The sequence below is a fragment of the Bacillus rossius genome, chromosome 3, assembly GCF_032445375.1.
Source record: "Bacillus rossius redtenbacheri isolate Brsri chromosome 3, Brsri_v3, whole genome shotgun sequence".
In the NCBI taxonomy this organism is placed as follows: domain Eukaryota; kingdom Metazoa; phylum Arthropoda; class Insecta; order Phasmatodea; family Bacillidae; genus Bacillus; species Bacillus rossius.
The window spans coordinates 106,585,659-106,606,247 of NC_086332.1; the positions used below are offsets into that span (position 1 = coordinate 106,585,659).

The 20,589-nt window shown below is 41.3% G+C and overlaps 2 protein-coding genes across 10 annotated transcripts in view; both read right to left on the reverse strand.

Annotated features, from left to right (window-relative positions):
* Positions 1-20,589, reverse strand: part of LOC134531113 (transcriptional regulator ATRX homolog) — a 258,967-nt gene that overhangs the window by 42,435 nt on the left and 195,943 nt on the right. The window lies entirely within an intron of this gene.
* LOC134531115 (zinc finger BED domain-containing protein 4-like) lies at positions 5,024-8,125 on the reverse strand. The gene is made up of 2 exons (XM_063366681.1): positions 6,233-8,125; positions 5,024-6,099 (listed from the first exon to the last, which is right to left on the reverse strand). The coding sequence occupies exons 1-2, from the start codon at positions 7,850-7,852 to the stop codon at positions 5,746-5,748; spliced, it is 1,974 nt and encodes a 657-aa protein (XP_063222751.1). The 5' UTR covers positions 7,853-8,125; the 3' UTR covers positions 5,024-5,745.

The window sequence follows — 20,589 nt, forward strand, 5'->3', positions numbered from 1 at the left end:
AATTTTTTATATATATATTCTTACCTACCTACTTCTATTAAATTTCAGGTGGATGTTAACATTGTCATTCCAGTTGTATAAATTTTTTTGTCAAATTAGTTCTTATTTATACTTTTTGTTTCATTTTGGACTATATATTTTTTTTTACTTAATTCAAAGATTTGTGGTGTGTACAGGGAGTGATATCTCATTTTAATTTCTATACTCCTTTGGATAAGCGGAATATTGCCAATACAGTTTTACATATAAACAAATCCTACAAATGTTTTAAATATTATGACAAATAAAAAATAGTTTCACAAACATCCTTAGTTTTTTTTGGTGTGCATAGTTTGAAGTTTAATATTATGTATGTACGTAAATTCTTAAACATACAGTTATTTATTAATTTATTTAGATAATTATTCATAGGTAGGTAATAAGCTTTCTATTTGTCAATATTGTTATTATGGTAGATATGAGTATACAGTAAATGCCTACATTCTTAAATTCCTTTATATCTCTTTCGATTTGGAGTGTTTCCGAGCCATTCGGGGTTTTCAACATCACCCCCTCCCCCCCAGGTGCTTAAAGCCCCAAAATTTCGAAAGTTTAAAAAATTTGAAAAATCTATCTCTTTCGATTTTAAGTGTTTTCGAGCCATTCAGGGTCCTCGAACCCCCCGCCCCCCTCTGGGAACAAAGCCCCAAAATTTCGACAATTTCAGGAATTTCAAATATCTATTCTTTCGAGATGGAGTGTTCCAAACCATTCGAGGTCCTGAACATCCACTTTCCGCAAAAGTGAAAGCCCTAAAATTTCTAAATATAAGAATATATATAATTGGATGTTGGCATGGATGACGTCGATAAACTCTTACACCGTTTTACCGATCGCCATGAAAGTTGGCACATTGAAGTGTTTTTATCATGGAGAAGGTTTTTATGCTAACCAATTTTTTTTAACTCGCCGCTAGATGGCGCTGTAGCGTATCAACTTCTAAACCTTTCAACCGATCGCCATGGGTAAACAGAAAACCATAGGTCACAGATACACAAACAGTAATAATGTGTCATTTCTTAATGTCCACCACACTGGACATATCGCTATCCATTTTGCTGTAACTCGCGGACTATATATCACCCGGTGTTCAGCCCGGGCAAAGCCGGGTACTGCAGCTAGTCAATATATATATTTATTTTTCAGAAGTTGAAAACTGATCACTACCGGGATTTGTGTGTAATTAAATGCAATTAGGCGTGGATATTTTTGCGAGCAGAATCATAAAGAAGTTTTCAAAAATCAGGTTTTATGTTGTGAAAGTAATACGTTTTGAGTGTTGAGATGGATGCCACATCATCTCATTCTTCGCAATTTTCAGGAAAGTCAATAATTTGGAACTTTTACAACAAGCATGGCAGTTGTGATGCAGTGTGCAAAACATGTTTCAAATCTCTGAAGACTCCAACTTGTTCCAAAACAAGTCTGATTCGTCATTTAGAGAAGCATTCTAATGAACTTAACCTCTACAAGAAACTAAAGGAAGAACATTCAACAAGAACACCTTCACTGAAACGAAAAATAAATGACAATTTCAAGCAAACGACCCTTGGTGAAGCATTCCAGAAGCCAGCAACGTTCCCTCGGGATCATGCCCGAGCAAAAGAAATCACAATGTGTATAGGAAAAATGATGGCAACAGATTTCCAGCCCTACACAATAGTTGAAGATTACGGTTTCAAACAACTGTGTGAAACCATGGAGCCGCGGTACAACCTGCCATCAGCAACTACATTTTCAAGGTCTGTAATCCCAGCATTGTTTGATGAGCAATCAAAGATCCTTAAAGATGAATTGGTGACTGACATTGAAGGGAGCATATTTTCTTTGACCTTCACAACTGATATGTGGACCTCTCGGAGTGGAGAAGATATATATCCCTGAATTCTCACTACATACAAACAACTTTCAGCTCAAAAAACATGTGTTAAGCATTTCACATTTTCCGGGAAATCATACTGGAGAGGCCATTAGTTCAAAACTGACAGAACTTCTTCACACGTGGGGCCTTGCTGAGGTGACTGTCCCTATATATGTTGTCTCTGATAATGCAAGAAACATAGTGAATGCTGTTTCACTTTCTGGGTATGAACACATACAGTGTTTTGCTCATTTGCTTCAACTTGCCATCAGTGATGCAAAGAAAGGTCTCGGTATCATTGATTTGCTTGCTTCTGCCAGAAATATAGTGACGTATTACAGTCATAGCAATGTGGCTAGGGAAAGGCTGCACTCCAAACAAAAACAAGCAGGTTTTCCAGTTCATGAACTGATTCAGATGGTCGACACCAGATGGAACAGTGAATATCTGATGCTTTCAAGGTTGCTAGAGCAGAAGCAACCTGTCATGGCTGATTTGGTAGAAAATGGTAGGGATGGACTGTCGGCCAAGGATTGGAAGATGGCAGAAGGTATGGTGCAAGTGCTTCAGCCAATCTATGATGCCACTAAAGAAATGCGTGTAGACAGACTTCCAACATTACCCATGGTGATTCCAGTTTTGATTGGAATCGATAGTGTTTTAAAGAAACACATTGATGCAAGTGCAGCTGGTTCAGCTGTGTTGTTTGCAAAACAACTGAAGCAGTGTGTTTGGTCGAGATTCCCGGAATACAAAAAGAATAAAGTGTATAGGACCGCCATGATGCTTGATCCTAGATTCAAGGCCGTTCTTCTTGGCAAGTATGAAAAAGACTTAGGAATGCATGAAATAAGTAAAGAAGCCCTAGAAATGAAAAGTTGTAATATGCAGCCCTCACAAAGTGTTACTAATGAAAGTAAATCAAGTGTACCTACAAGCAGCAGTGATAGTAGCAATATCTGGTCTGTTTTTGAAGAAATGAAAGGACAGCAATCTACAACACCTGGTGAGTTATTTCTATTAATTGTTTTATTTTTTTTTTTTCAGTTTTATTTTTTTCTAAACTGAACTAATTATTGTGATTTTTTTTTGTAGAAGTGCAGAGCATTGAGAGAGATCTTCAGATCAGGACTTTTTTCAGGGAGGGCACTATTCCCCACTCAGAAAATCCATTGGCATGGTGGTGCCAAAATGAATCAAAATTCCATTTACTTGCACCAGTGGCAAAAAAGTACTTGGGGATTCCTGCTACACAAGTAGCAAGCGAGAGACTGTTTTCTTCTGCAGGAAATACAGTTACTTCAAAGAGAGAGAATCTCTTGCCACAACATGTGGAACAACTAATTTTTTTGCATGAGAGACTTTTATCTAACCAAAGTTGTTAAAATAATTTTGTAAAAATCTTCCCTCGTTTTAAATTGAAATAAACTGATTGAAAATTTTTTCTTGTGTAAAAACTCTATTGTAACCACAGTTTGTTTGTAAGTTATTTATAATTAAATGCAGTTTCACAAATTCACTAGGTAAATTTCTGTAACATACTGTAAATCCCTGTTAATATAATTCTCAAGGTTACCAAGAAATTTAGAGTTAGACTCATTAACAGGAAATTTTTTATTAAAAGTGTAAATTTCTAAAATTGTATTATTGTTTACAGTGCCAGTTCTAATTTTTTTACCATTATGCAGAAAATATTCTTAAGTAGGAATTTTTTTAATAGGGTTTTACTGTTACAAAAAAAAATATATTTTTTTTGTACACTGATTTTGAATTAATATGTGAAAAATGCTACTCGCTCGACTCGACTCGGACTCGTGAGTTTTTGCCTAGAACTCGACTCGAAATCGACTTGACTTATAAAAACCCTGCTCGCAGATGTCTACAAAATTGGCAATATATTGAGGATTGCTTAACTTTATTGTTATTTAGGAGCCACTAGCTGCCCGACCCGGCTTCGCACGGTTATACCAATTGAAAAAAATTAAGCCACACCTCCCATTTACGGTAATGGTAAATAAAAAAAATTCAGTGAAAATGTATTACAATGCTGTATAATGTACCGGAGAGAAAATGAATAGCACCGATGGTTTCCCGACTCGTGCACGCAAGGTACAACTGATGTACCCGTACTTCGCTACGGCAGTCTACAGGCAGATCACTCTTGCACCGCTCATTCTACATGCCCCTCCTTATGGGTACGCCACTGCCGCGCGATGCCCGTTGCCATGGAGATGCAGAAGGCATGAACAATGCAAAATCCTGTTCTCATGCACACAAAGTACCCACTGTTGCCTTGTTTTAACCACCCATGGGATCTAATTTCGGAAAATGTCATCCTGTGTAACATAAGGAACATTACTGTGAAGTTACAAATCTGTAAAATATATATACTTAAAAAAAAGGGCAATTTTTGATATTTAAAGTACCCGCAAAATTTCAACGGTGATGAGGACTGCACTAACAATAAATAGTCGTTGCCATAGAGACGAATGAAGCATCAACATAGCAACAGCCGTTGCCATGGTGATTTCCTACAAAAAACTGGAAATTTTGATATATTACGCCCCCGAAACTCCCCTTGGGATCGGATTTCCACAGAATCCGTTCTTAGTTCACAAAATGAGTAACTATGCTAAATTTCAAGTCAATCGGGTGTATAGTTTTAGAGATCTCGTGATGAGTGAGTCAGTGAGTGGTATTTTGCCGGCGCCATCTACTTAAAATGTTGGTTTGTCCTGAATTTTTCCTGAATTTTCTTTGCTATAAACCTCACGGATCCCGAGACCTTTCCAACGACTGCAAAACCGTGGAAATCGGTTCGTGCGTTCTGGAGTTATAGCGTCAGGAAGGAAAACCCAACTTATTTTTATATAGTAGATTAAAACCATATATATAAACAATAATACTTGGTATTCAATGTATATAATATATAATGTACAGTCAATATATGATATATATTAACTTACATTCGCTCCACAAAGACATTTGGGTAGGGTGATTCTGGAGTCAACAACAATTTGTATAGAATAATGTTTTTTATCAACACATTAACTCATAAACGTTTTTGTTAAACTATGTTGCATTCATTTCAGAATATATTTACAGATTGTATTATAACTAGGGATGGGAAATTTTCAAAATTTTCGATTCGATACCGATTATCGAGTCTTGTTGCGATCATCGATTCTTATCGATTATCGATTCCAATCAATTAGGTTAAGTTATAGATTCTCATTTTCGGGATTGAAGTATAAGTTACAATGGAATCAGTAAACATACTTATTGAATACACTAAAAAAGCATTTTTCAAAATAATAAATAAATACTATTAAATTTAACACATAAAACAAAACTTTACATTACTTGAAATAAAGAAATTGAAATTACTATTCTGTAATGTGTAATGTGTAGGGCAAGCATTATTTTTTATGTGGATTATGTTTAATCCAGTTGAATATGTAATTTTGAAAAGAGAATACGTAATTTAGTAATAGGTCAGTAGTACTAATAAAAAGTGAATTGTCGTAAAGTCATCAAAATACTAACAATTTCATTGGAATACAATTTAATAAATAGTATATTAATTACTAAATGTACAATCATTAACATTTATCAATCAAACTTTAAATAGCCACAAAAAGTTGTGATTATTAAAAATATTGTAAAAAACCAGAAACTACCAAATTCAATCTTTATACCTTTGAAATAAATGACAACATAGTGAAATATCATAAAAACAACACTTTTGACAAAATAAAATTGAAAGTTCTTAAAATAATAAATGAAAACTGGCAAAGCATCTTATTAGATCACAAAGTCTTATTAGATCCTAAATTCTTATTAGATCACAAATTCTTATTTAAAAAAACCAACATTTTGACTCGTTCAGGATCTAAACGGTTCCGTTTCTGATCAACAATCAGTCCTGCAGTGCTGAATAATCGCTCGGAATGTACAGTTGAAGGTGGAATGCAAAGAAATTTCTTTGACAGTTTTTTTAAACATGGGTACTTGGTATTTTCTTTCCAATACTGGAAAACGTTGGTACTTGAATTTTGAATAGGTTCTTCCAAGTAAACATTAATCTCATCTTCAACTGATGCGATGTGGCTTACACTTGGGGCAGTCTTCATTATGTTTGAGTAAAATGTCCACATACCATGGCTTTCCATTGCTTGGCTGGATGTTTGCGGCACAGACTGAGAGAAAAGCAACAAAATTTTCAAAATTAAAAATTAAAAATGAACAAACAAATGTGTCAACATAAAACAGCAGAAGTAGACAAATAAGAATACACTTAATGAATTACAAGGAAATTAGCACCTAACTTACCTCAGTTTCAGGTTGTTTCAAACAGATAGTTTTTCTTGCTTCTTCAATCAAAAAAACTTTCGCTTTTGTGACATTACCGTCCTGCACAAAAACATGGTGTTTAAATCGTGGGTCCAGTAATGTTGCAACTGCGTACAACATATTCTCTTCAACATCAGAATACTTCAAAGTTATGGCAGCAAGCATATCATTTTTGATGCCCTGTACACCTGATCCAGTAGGTGCTGGTTTCCTTAGCTCTTCAGTAGAACTGTTGATTATAGGTATGACTTCTGAGGCTGTCACACACTGAGTACTTACAGCCAATGTTGCATGGTTGAAAATACTTAAAAGGTTTACTACATTTGTCATCAGGTTCCATTCTGCTGATGAAAAAGTCACAGGTAACTGCAGAGTTGCTGATGCTAAAGAAACAGACTGTTTTTGCTCAAGTAAGCGCTGTAGCATATGGAGAGATGAATTCCAACGCGTTGGTTCATCCTGGATAAGTTTATGTTTTTTCATTTTCAGCGTGGCTTGAGCCTTCTTTAACTCTTTTGTCGCCTTACAAGAATGTTTGAAATGGCCAACTATGCGACGACCGTTGGCAATCAGATTATTTACATTCTTGTTGTTCAGTAGCCCTTCCTTTACAACAAGCTGCAGGGTATGTGCTAGGCATGGCAGATGTTCATATTCGGATGATTCTAGGCCAGCAGTTATGTTCCTGGCATTGTCTCTTACAATGGCAACAACTTTAGATTGCAGCTTCCATTCTTCAAGTGTTTCTGTGATAAAATTGCACAAATTGTTCCCTGTGTGAGATAATTCAGGAAAGGGAATAACCCCAATGTTGAGGTGTTGCAAGACAAAATTGGAATCAACAAAATGCACAGTTAGACCAAGATAATCGTCATTGGCTGTTGAAGTCCACATATCTGTTGTAAGACTCACATGTTCAGCTTCGTCCAACTTTTTGTTCACATTTTCCCTACATTCTTGGTACATGTGTGGTACAACAGTATTTGAAAAATGTTTTCTGCTGGGCAAAACATACCTAGGCTCAAGGAATTTGACAAATTCTGTGAATCCTCTGTCTTCAACCATGCTAAAAGGACGATTGTCTAAGCACATCATTCTACCTATGTGCTGAGTTATTGATTTTGCACGAGGATCAGTGGACTTGAATTGTGCAGTTTTATCAATAAATGATTGTAATGTAGGCTGGTATTGACTTTTAGGAGTTAGCCTATACTGGTTTGGTGTTCTTGATGAAATATTCGTTTGGCCAACTTTCTCAGCATGCCTCGGGGACACTGAACCGCTGCCTCTCGATGAATCAGTAGCAGTAGGCCTAACATCTGAATTTGATGACAATGGCAAGGTTGTCTCTGAAGAACAATTTTGTGCTGAACTATCATCTATTTCATTTTCTTCAATCTCGCTCAATTCCGATGAATGTAGCCTTTGTTTCTTCGTCTCATGAACGTAACTCCCATGCTTGTTTTCGAGATGTTTTTTCATGTTTGTTGTAGTTTTAGATTTACCGCCACGTGAGATTGTACATTTACAGATTTGACATATTGCGTAGCCAGAATTTTGTCGGTCGATGACAAAGTATTTCCACACTTCACTAGACATCACGTAAATAAAAATGTTATTTTACTATTCGTATTGCGCTAACATTACCCAACATTCAAACAAAGAAGCATCACTGGAAACAAAAGCATGTAAGAAAATTTCTACAGTTGCCGTACTGGTAACTTACTGGAATGAAAACGTGTTTCAAAAACGTCCATTGAAATTTTATGTTTAAGTTGCGTAATTAACTGGTGATTTAATGTTTACTGTTATTAAATAAATTACGGAAAATACGTAACTCGTAAAATGTTACGGGCTATGGCCACATTATTCTTGCATTATATCGTTAAGTAATTGAGAATAAGATCTGTACCGGAAGTTGGCAAACCTGTGAAAGTTCATGTATAGACAAATGCTGGTTAACAAAAAAAATCATTGACGAAAATAAATATGCAACAACGCAAGTGAATAAATATACTAGAAACGTAGAAAACGTGGCACACTTCTCAGTAGAATCTTGAAATTTTGTGCACATGGCTACCAATGTGGGTGTATTCAGCAAGTAAAAGTTGGGCTACAATTTCTTTATACGATAACACTGCGTTAATAAATAAATAACCCTAAATGCACAGTACGAAATCGCCAACCTCCGTTCCCGCTTACGGGATTGTGGCAACTGAGCTGTGGTAAGCTATGTTATATTTCATTTATTATTTATTATATCGTTTATGGTTATTTATTTAGTTGTAAAACTGACTAAAATTACTGCAACGACAGCGATGAACCGCTGCTAGGCAGCACTTTACGTCTACATCCTGCAGAATTTTAATAATCGGTGATTTTCGCCGATCCTCGATTATCGATTATGTATCAAAAAATCGGGGTATCGAAGAATCGACGGATCGACTTTCCCATCCCTAATTATAACTATACAATTGTTATCAATTCTTGACTCTCTTGATACGCGAGGATCCTGGCTCGTTATGGGAACTTAGTTTTGGAGTGGGTTATGTTTCGTTTTCTTCTTCATCCATTGAGAAAGGAGATAAATCTTCGAGGATGACTTTCAGAGGATTGATGTCAAGTTCTTCATCTTCATTGACCAAGAAGGAAGGCCCCCATTAAGACAGTTTCCCTGGCAGTATTCGCAGGCAGGGAAACACTTTAGAGATGCCTTTCTGTATCCGTATTTGGTGGTGGCACAATCCATTTGGCACTGACAAAAAATAATTTTTAATATTTCGTCCGGTGCATTGGGGCTAGAAATTTGTTGGTGGTTAGCTCCCACACATACATCTGAGGAGGCAGCTCATGTCCCAACCATGTCTGGATTTGGTGATATGTCCTCAGAGAATGTTGTTTTGCTGCCTCCTCAGTTGGTGGATGTCCGGTTCGATATTGGCTACCGATTTAACAAAGGGTTGGTAACAGTAAGAATTTTAAGATTTCTCTTTAGATGAAGCCCTGTACCACCTCAAAATAATTTTTTCCTATCTTCTGCTATATATTCCTTGGTTGAGGAAGGATCTGAGAAAACTGTCGCAGCTCCCTGGATAGAGTTTGATAAATCTCAGCTTACTCTTTCGAAGGCTGCTGAGGAAGTATCGCGCCCAGTGAAGGCGTGTAGAAATAATGTCTCACCGCCCCTGGGTCTGAAGCTCCTGGGTATAAAACAATTAAGGTCTTGTGTTTCCACATCCTGCGTCGAAGAAAATTATGTCCTGGACACCAGATGTTTAGGCCATTAACAAGACTATTAGGTCGATATCCTCACCAATAACAGCAACAGTGGTGGTAAGTGACAACTCCACAGCCTTGTTTACAATGCGGACATCTGCATCGTTCAGTGCTAAAAAGAGTTCTGATTCCATGTGACCTTCAGCATGTTAAACAGCCAACTTTTGTTGTAGATTTTTGATAGGAAGTCTTCCTGCTTCACAGTTATGAATGACTCTTGATTGAAATGTATACTGGCTGACTTGCTGAGGCTGTACTGCCTTTGCTGCTCAGTGACCTTGGTACTTGATGATCAGCTCATGTACCCATCAAACATTACAGTGCAACTCCTTCAACGATTGTGACTGTTCACGAAATTAGCATACTTATCTCAAATGGCAGATATCATGGACCCTTACTGCCAAATCACTTTGTGGAGAAGAAGTCCTCCATCCATAACAATGTCAAAGTATGTCACACGTACATCTATGATAGTTGGATTAAGCTCTTTGTAGAGAAATAACTGTCCATTTCCTCACCTCACCCTCATTGAATAATGGATGAAGAACTTGACATTAATCCTCTGCAAGTCATCCTTGAAGATTTATCTCCATTCTCAACTAATGAAGAAGAAACTAAATAGAACACACCCCAAACTAAGTTCCCATAACGAGCAAGAACCCTCGCATATCAAGAGGGCCAGGAATTGATAACAATTGTATAATTATAATGCTGAATTATAAAACTGAAATGAAATGCAATATAATTTAACAAAAACATTTATTAGTTATGTGTTCATAAAAATAACATTATAAACAAATTGTTATTTACTCCAGAATCACCCTACCCAAATGTCTTTGTGGAGCAAATGTAAGTTAATAGATATCATATATTGACTGTACATTATACAGGGTGTATCAAAATTCATGTTACAACGCTTGAGGGTAGAAAGCTCTTATTATTTGCCACCATTTTTGCCAATAAACATGTTGCCAGAAAAGTGTAGTTAAGCCCCTGTAGCCCCAGAAAGAGTCAGCGTTGGCAACCCGTTGTAGAGTGTTATGTTGTGGATGTGCGGGCGTTCAAGTAGAGAAATAACCTTTTTAATCGTGGCACAGATTTAAATTTCACTCTGAAATCAATCACAGCTTCGGCTTTGTTTCACAACATTGAAATTGTTGCATACGTTTTAACGTGACAGCCTAAAGCAACGGCTCAAAAACATGACCACCTTGAGTGACACAAAGGTGGCAACGGCGAATCATGTTTTCACGGATACGCTGGAGCATGTGTGGAGTCGACCTTATGATTTTGAACGCTTCAATGATTCGCTGTGTAAGCTCTTCTACTGTTTCTACTGGCGTAGCGTAGATAAGCCTTTTTACGTAACCCCACAGAAAGAAATCTAACAGGGTTAGGTCCGGTGACCTTGGCGGCCATGCGACAGGGCCCGCTCGTCCAATCCATCGGTTGGGAAATGTTTGGTTTAAATACTCTCGCACTTGCAGGGAAAAATGAGGTGGTGCCCCGTCATGTTGGTACCACATCACACGTCGGACATGAAATGGAACCTCTTCAAGAAGACCTGGTAGTTTGTTCTGAAGGAAGTGGAGGTATCCGGCACCGGTAAGTCGTGGCGGAAGAAAAAAGGCCCGATGAGTACGCCGTCAACAATACCGGCCCACACATTAACTGAAAACGTTCCTGGCGAGCTGTAACACACGTTGCATGCGGATTGACATCATTCCAAAAATGACTGTTGTGCGAATTGAGAATAGTGTCTTGAGTGAACTTGGCTTCATTGCTGAATAAAACCACTAACTCGGGGTTCCTCAATACTCTTCGAATGTACCAACGAGAAAAGGTCATGCGAAGAGGATAGTACGCCGGACCCATGTGTTGCACTTTTTGAAGGTGGTATGGGTACAAGAGTTGCTCATGAAGAACTCGCCAAACAGCCATTTTGTCAGCGTCCATATCGGAACCTTCTGCCCTTGTGCTTGTATCCGGACTCTCCTCAAATCTCTGAAGTACATCTGCTTCAAAACTGGGAGTACGAACCCTGCGTGGAGCACCAGCATTTGGTCTTGTGATGGCACATGTACCAGTATCACGCATTCGCTGAGTAAGTCTTGCAAACATGGTGTGAGCTGGAATCCTACGACCCGGATATCGTTCTTCGTACAGACGATGGGCAGCTCGTCCATTTTGTCTAGATTCCTCGTAAACAAGCAGCATGTCAGTATACTCACTAAAATTGTACACCATTGAGCTCCACTAAAACGTCGCCCTTTTCAGAACCACAGCGAAAGAAATGACACCACGAGTTTGCTTGTATGAGAGAACAGTCAACGACAGACCACCAGTGATATCAAAACACACTGCGACACTGCAATGTCATGCTGCGCAGTGCTATGACACGGCACGAACGGAAGAAAAGAGGTGAGGGCGCCACCAACGGAAGTAAAAAGGGGCGGGGGTCACCATTTGACATCTTACAGTCCTCTCGAGCGCTGCCCGGCATCGTAAACACATAATTCACCACAGCATCGTTTGTCTCGCACAAAGCCCAACGGGTTGCCTACGCTGACTCTTTCTGGGGCTAAAGGGGCTTAACTACGCGTTTCCGGCAACATATTTATTGGCAAAAATTGTTGCAAATAATAAGAGCTTTCTACCCTCAAGCGTTGTAACATGAATTTTGATACATCCTGTATATTATATACCAAGTATTATTGTCTATGTAGATGATTATAATGGCTTCTAAATAACAATAAAGTTCAGCAATCCTCGATATATTGCCAATTTTGAGTATTGTCAGGTTGTTTTCATACTATATAGAAATTTTATTTCGGTAAGGGTGAGAGATGGAGCTCTTGAAGTGATTTCATTAGATTCTGGGTGCCAAAAATAGCTTTCAATGACACCAAACAACATTACTTTTGATGAACCACATATGCACCTCAAAAATACTGACGTCGTCCGGGCCTGCGGCCCCTTTGAGCCCGATACGACACCGCCCAACCACCATCTATATTCAAACCTCCCGCTCGTGCGTGCGTGTGTGCGTGTGTGTCTAGCCCGGCAAGAGGGCGCTTAGAAGCAGTGCGGCGATCCCTAAAATTGCTATGTTAATATTAATTGTAAGCCTTTTTGTTGTTTTCATCCATCTTCGCCCCAGTGCTGTGCAGTTTACTTGTGTTTTCTTTAATTTAAATAAGTTACCTTAAATAACTATAGACGTTGCCCGGGCGGACCCGAACAGGCACGGACTTGGACGAGGATAGGAATGCTTTTATATAAATTATCATTAAATAAGTAAATAGTAACAAACTTTCCATTGTCAGTAATTTTTATATATTTTTAATGTTTATCTGTAATTTACTCAACTTTCGCCGGGGCACGGAGTCGTAGAATACAGTAACGGTAATTGTGTTGGCGCGAAGGGCGCCATGTTGCCACCTGCGAGCGATGAGCTCAGCCCAGTCGATCTTCATCACTGACCGAGAGCAGACGCGCCAGCACCCCGGGGACTTCAACCTTTGTTCTGCACTGACCAAGTAATTCTGTCTCGTTAAGTATTTCTGAATCTCTTTCGCTCGTCATCCTCGGGGCAGCTCTCGGCCAGCGGGCTGTTTAATTAATTAATTGTCTCAGTCGAGTTTTTTCATCACCGTGTACTAAGTATACTTTGCAGCATGGCCACGTGTGTGGACCATGCCCTCACCTAAACCGATTCGTGCCTCAGGCTTTTTTAACCGTGTAATGTGTAACGTGTAACGGGCGTGTAGAGAGACGTGTTAGTGAAATTAAATCTGGAGAATAAATATAAAGTGAGTACTTATTTAATCACGTGGTGAGTGAGTCTAGGAGTGTGGCGTGCCCGACGCCTAGAGCGGGCCAGGTCTGGGTAGCTAGGATAGAAAGGGCTGGTAACTCGTCCCCACTTGGGCTACGTCACGCCCTGAGTGAGAGACTCCGCCGGGTCCACGTGCCCTTCCACGTGGTGGCGCCCATAGTTAACATCTCGAAATCACCGGCAATGCGCGATCAGCCCTCAAATGGCGCCCAAGAGCGTGGGGCGAGTTACATCTTCCGCGAAAACCAGACCTGTACGAGCGTGTGAGATAGGCGGTTGTTACGCGGAGCGCGCGGAACTAAAGTTCGCGCCGGAACTATTGTTCGCGCGGAGCGCATAGCGGGACTCTGGCGCGCCGGCCACGTGATCAGCCAAGCGCACGCTTCCAGGAATCCGCGCACAAACAACGGACTCCGAGCGCAGTAAGTAACACAGTGCTGATGTGTTCGTGAGGACTGTTCGTGTGCAGAGTACCACGTGCGTAGACATGTATCCGTATCCGGACGAGTGTATCGGGTGTTACTTTCCCCGCCCGAGTTGGGACTTGCATGGCAGGACCGCCGCCGGATACGAGTGTGGCTACTGTACGGAGTACCGCATACACGGCGTGACGAAATGTGGAGCTAGGTCGTGTCCCGGAGGTAGTAGCGAGGGATACCGCTGCCAGGAATGTGCCGGCCTGTGGCATCGTGGCTGTATCGGCGAACGTGAATGGACCGTACTGCGCAAGTTTTTTACCTTCACGTGCGCACGGTGCACTGCCTACCTAGCCACCCAGGCGCAGTACGAGGCAGAGACGCTGGAAAATCCTCCACGACACGCCTCGACGCTTCCCGAAACGCCGACGCCGCTCACGCCGACACCGACTCCGATCACGCCGACACCACTCACGCCGAAAAAGACGCCGCTCACGCCGACGCCAACCACGCCGAAAACGACTCCGCTCACGCCGACGCCAACCACGCCGGAAAAGACGCTGCTCGACTCGCCGACGCAGCCCGTGCCAAGGACGCCGCCCGTTGCTGGAACGTCACCGCCGCACCAAGCCGACTCCTCACGCACGACGCCGACCCCAGCACCACGAAGGTACGTCCTGACGTCACCCGCACCGCCACGTGTTACGTTACCGACGCCTACCGCTCTGACAAAGACGCCCGTCGTCCTGACGCCCACGCCCGTCGTCCCGACGCCGACGCCCGCCGTCCCGACGCCCGCCGTGCCGACGCTCATCGACTTGACGTCTCCCGACACAAGTCCGATCCCGCCGCCGCCTGCCACACTGCGTTTCGTCGACCCGACGCCACTTATCCCGACGCCGACGCTCGCCGTCCCGACGCCGACAATTCCGCTTCCGCCACCTCCTGTCCTGGAGCCGCCAACCTCGGCACCTCTCGTCGACCTGACGTCTCCCGACGCTGGTCCAAACGCATCATCGCCAGCAAGAACTCGTTTCGCCGACCTGACGCCACTCATCCCTACTATGATGACGCCTGACTCGCCGAAGCCAACCGAGCGACGCCCGACAACGACCGTCCCGCCGCAGTCTGATACGCCGTCCAGCACCCGCTTCGTGTCGGAGACACCTCCCGACGCCGGAATGACCTCGCCACCGCACCGAACCGCTGTCCCGACGCCACCAAGGTCATTTCCGGCGAAACCCGCATCGACGCTTCGTGTCACCTTGTCGCCACCACCTGGCTTCGACGTCATCCGGCCGTCGTCACCGCTACCAGAGTGCGCAGTCGCAAACAGGACGCTTTGCGACACGATGTCCAGGGCCATGACGCCGAGACGCCTGAGCGCCGCCCCGCCGCCTGGATTTGCTCCTCTGTGCCCGCCTGGCTTCGAGGCACAGACGGATGAACCGGACCGAAAGAGACGGACGCGCGCGACGCCGACGCTGACGCCGCCTACATGCCCACCTGACACGACGCCAGAATCGACCGAGGCGCCACGACGCCCGATTCCGACGCCGATCGCCGCAGTACCGGAACACCGGTCAAGTGCCCTACCGCACGAGACGCCACCCAAATGTCGCAAGTTGGCAACATTGGGACGCCGCACCGTGAAGAGTCGCCTGAGCTCCCTACATCCGCCTGTCGCGATGCAGGTCGACGCCACGACGCCGGGACGCCCGACCGTCCCACCACCGAACGTGACCACCACCCGGACTTCGACACCTGTCACCCGTCTGTCACGACGGGCCGCGAAGCGCCCGCCTGTCGGCGAGGCTGAGCCGGGCCGTGCCGAGCGCCGCCCGCGCTTGCTGCCCGCCTGCCACGAGCCGCCTGACCTTGGCCGCCGCCGCCCCTGCCGGCCGGCGCCCTGGCCACCGCCACGCTATCACACGCAGCAGCCGCCGCAGCCGCAGCTGACGCAGATTTGGGGCTCGGGACAACTGGTGGGTCACCACCCACAAGGTTAGTTAGTCAGCGCCCATTCTGTCCGTGTGTATCGTCCCCCATAGTGTAAACATTCCTCAACTGTCATTTTGTAAACATTGCTCGCCGCCATCATGTAAACATTGCTCGCCCTTCCATCGTGTAAACATTGCTTGTCCGTCCGCCATGTCAACATTGCCACCTGTCCGTACAAATGTAAACATCAACATTGCCACGTGGGAGTGCGCGACGTAAACAGTACAGGCAACGCCCCCCAACCATCTGTCAAACGGCGCTGTCATATCGGCCTACTTTCGGAGGGGGCAATTGACGTCGTCCGGGCCTGCGGCCCCTTTGAGCCCGATACGACACCGCCCAACCACCATCTATATTCAAACCTCCCGCTCGTGCGTGCGTGTGTGCGTGTGTGTCTAGCCCGGCAAGAGGGCGCTTAGAAGCAGTGCGGCGATCCCTAAAATTGCTATGTTAATATTAATTGTAAGCCTTTTTGTTGTTTTCATCCATCTTCGCCCCAGTGCTGTGCAGTTTACTTGTGTTTTCTTTAATTTAAATAAGTTACCTTAAATAACTATAGACGTTGCCCGGGCGGACCCGAACAGGCACGGACTTGGACGAGGATAGGAATGCTTTTATATAAATTATCATTAAATAAGTAAATAGTAACAAACTTTCCATTGTCAGTAATTTTTATATATTTTTAATGTTTATCTGTAATTTACTCAACTTTCGCCGGGGCACGGAGTCGTAGAATACAGTAACGGTAATTGTGTTGGCGCGAAGGGCGCCATGTTGCCACCTGCGAGCGATGAGCTCAGCCCAGTCGATCTTCATCACTGACCGAGAGCAGACGCGCCAGCACCCCGGGGACTTCAACCTTTGTTCTGCACTGACCAAGTAATTCTGTCTCGTTAAGTATTTCTGAATCTCTTTCGCTCGTCATCCTCGGGGCAGCTCTCGGCCAGCGGGCTGTTTAATTAATTAATTGTCTCAGTCGAGTTTTTTCATCACCGTGTACTAAGTATACTTTGCAGCATGGCCACGTGTGTGGACCATGCCCTCACCTAAACCGATTCGTGCCTCAGGCTTTTTTAACCGTGTAATGTGTAACGTGTAACGGGCGTGTAGAGAGACGTGTTAGTGAAATTAAATCTGGAGAATAAATATAAAGTGAGTACTTATTTAATCACGTGGTGAGTGAGTCTAGGAGTGTGGCGTGCCCGACGCCTAGAGCGGGCCAGGTCTGGGTAGCTAGGATAGAAAGGGCTGGTAACTCGTCCCCACTTGGGCTACGTCACGCCCTGAGTGAGAGACTCCGCCGGGTCCACGTGCCCTTCCACGTGGTGGCGCCCATAGTTAACATCTCGAAATCACCGGCAATGCGCGATCAGCCCTCAAAACTATATAATACATATAAAATGTATGTATTGGCTTTTATACAGATTTAGAGCAGTGGAGTAATGAAAAATACAGAAGTTAAGTTTTCCTGCAAAATCTCTGAATTTACACAAATATGTTAAAATTCCTCTAATGATTGACCTGTTACAGACAGGATAGTAAATGCATATTCTTGAAGGAAATTTTATGCACTACAACTTTTTTTCGAATGACTTATTCTTAGAATAAACAAAAAAGTTATGTAGTCAAATAAGGCAAAAAATGTGAGGCAAAATATTGTTTTTTTCCCCCCTTCAAAATTAGTGACTTTTGAGCACAGATATCTCAGAAACTACTTGGGATAGTGATAACGTGAATGGAACAAATTTGGGATAATTTTTTCAACTTTAATTTTGTCTTTTCGCTAGGATCCATAGGTTTCAAGATAAAAGTGAAAACCAAAAAAAGGGAACTATTGTGTGCCACCTGCCTCCTGCTCACCTCCTAGGAGTGGGGACTTTTATTAAGTTTACTTTCTAACAATTCCAAACAAAGTCCCAAAGTTAATAATTGTGTTCCTTCTATTTCTCTCTACACCCCATTTTTTTTTAGAATTCATTTCCTAGACTAATAGAGAACTATTCAAACATAGCAATATGCACATTATATATTTTGAGTAGTAAAAGTACCTCCCTACTTGGCCAGACATTTTTTTTTAATATATTCACTAAAAATCACTTTAATTCTGGCTGTAGGATAAATATATGTAAGAATGAATTGTAATGGTAAAATTCCTGATGAGATTAAAAAATTCAAAAGTTTATCACGGTTTTCCTGACAAGAAAATATTTCCTTGCTAATTCAAGGTTTTAATGATATTCCCTGTCAGGAGGCCACCCTGAAGAATGAATAAATAAATATTAAATCAATAGACATTTAAACAAACAAATTCTGCCTAATGGAAATTGACAGTTACATTTCAACCTGCGCAGAAAGCTCTATTAACAGTATTGCGCCGTACAAGGCAATAAAGATTATTTTCTCTCCTCAGTCGTATACAAGTAAAAAAATTGTCCATTACGACATAAGTGTTGACGAGACATTAAGCTCAAAAATAATTTCATTACAAGCAAAATTCTTTTTCAATTTTTTTTCTTTCTGAACTTATGTGCAAATCATTTAAGAAATATAAATGATTTGTTGAAAAACTTTACTGTGGCAACAGACTGGGCAACGTGATCCTTACATTCTTCTACAGCAGGACAGTACATTTTCTCTTAATTTTGAACAAATTTTTATGAACTTCATAATTATGAAAGCATAAAATATACCATTTTTTACTGCATAATCATCATACATTTTATATTAAAATCAAGTTTGAAAAGTAGTAGTGCAATTTTTATGCAAGAAAAGCATTTTTGTTGAGGTAAAGTTATTCATTAAAATAAAACTGATTCATGAAATGTATGTTTCATTAAAAAGGAGAGTAAACAAAAGCAGTCAAAAAATTTAAATTAACAAGTTATGTAAAAAAAACAGATTTTGTTAAACTTTAAATATAAAAACAAAACCATGAGCTGGAAATAATGAATAACTATTGTCGTAGTACACACTAACCATAAAAAAGTGCAGGCTATCAAATGTAGTTTACTCGGCACTAGATACAGCATGCACATTGCACGCAATCAGTGAGCTACTGATATTGATATTCGACTACATGCATATGGGCATCAACATAACCAAACATGAATAGTACCAACTAGCGCTGGTTACATTTTCAGAGGTGGTACACAGTGGCAAAAAAGATGAACAGATAAAGGTTAAAACGTTTGAAAAGTCTTTAAAAGAAAATTTACAGATTGGACAATTTCGTATTTCTATGAATTAAGTAAGTGGTAATATACAAACAAATAATAGATTTAAATTTAAAAAAAACATAAATCTCTTCATACAGGAAAAGAAGTTTATGGTCAAAATCTTACAGGGGAAAAAATAATGTATATCTTATTGAGAAAATGGTGGGACCGAAACCTTTTACCATATTGAACAGGAAATCATATTGTGTGGGTACATCTTAAACGAGTTTTACTCTAATTGTGATTATTGTATTTCCCCATTATTACTATCAAACTGCCTGACAGCAACTTCAATTGCTGTTACACAGTGCTTTAACCTGTCATATTTACTACCTACACAAAACACTTAGAATCCAAAAACGGGATCAAAAACAGCGTAGACTATTATGCAAGAATATATATTTTTTCTCCAAATTCTGACGCCTTTGAATAACAGTGCGACAATTTGCAAGTACAACGATCATGCAAGAAAACATGGCATCAATAATGGCTCCAGACACATTTGATTCTTCAATTTTTAAATGTCAAGTTTTCATATGAAAAGTATTTCTCTTGAATTCACATGCTCTCACACACAATCTGCAGCTATATTTTTTCACAGTAAAATACGAGGTGTAATCAAAACATACGATGAATGAATTTTTTTAGCAACAATTGCTGACGCTATATCTATTTGAAGTAATAAGGCTGATAGCCTGATCCACTGAGATAGTCAATGTCAACTTTAACAAGATGTGACTTAGTCTGCTTCCAGAACAAGAGAGTGAGGTCGTGTTTACATTGTGTCGTGCATCATGGTTTTCAAACAATGCATTAACATTACAATTTGTTTTTTGTTGCAAAAAAGTGCCAAAGCTGCTCATGAAATGTTTAAATAAGTGCATAGTGATTAGTGCATGTAGTGACTCTGAAGACTATTTACAAGTGGTATGAGTAATTTAAAAGCAAAAATGTATCAGTTGAAGATGAGCAATGGTCAGGACATACTTTGACCTCAAAATCAGGAAAAACAAGTGCAAAAAGTGACAATAATGGCTCATTCAAACGGGCAATTAACTATTCGAGAGCTTACCGAAGAACTGAACAGCTTGTACGGATCCATGAAAAACATTTTAACCAATAATTTGCAAATGAGCTGAGCAAGTGCGAAATTTGCTCCTACACTTTTGACTGATGAACAGCAGGAAAAAGGTTGGCAGTTTGCACAGAATTGAAGGATCATCTTATTGCAGATCTGGACCTCAAGGCCAAAATTTTAATTGGAGGTGAAAGTCTGCTGTATGGTTATGATCCTGAAATGAAAATTCAGAGTTCCCAATGGAAAACCAGTGGCTCTCCTAGCCCTAAGAAGGCACGCCAGTCAAAGTCAAACATCAAGCTCACTGTTTTTATTCCATAGTAAGGACATAGTACGATCAGAGTTTGTTCCAAAAGGAACAACTGTAAACTCAGAATATTATAAGGGTATTCTGCAAAGTTTGCGAAATTGTGTATACAGAAAGAGACCATAAAAATGTGCCGATAGCTTCCTCCATCACGACAACGCACCGTGCTACACCTCACTTCTGATCCATGAGTTTTTTGCCGAAC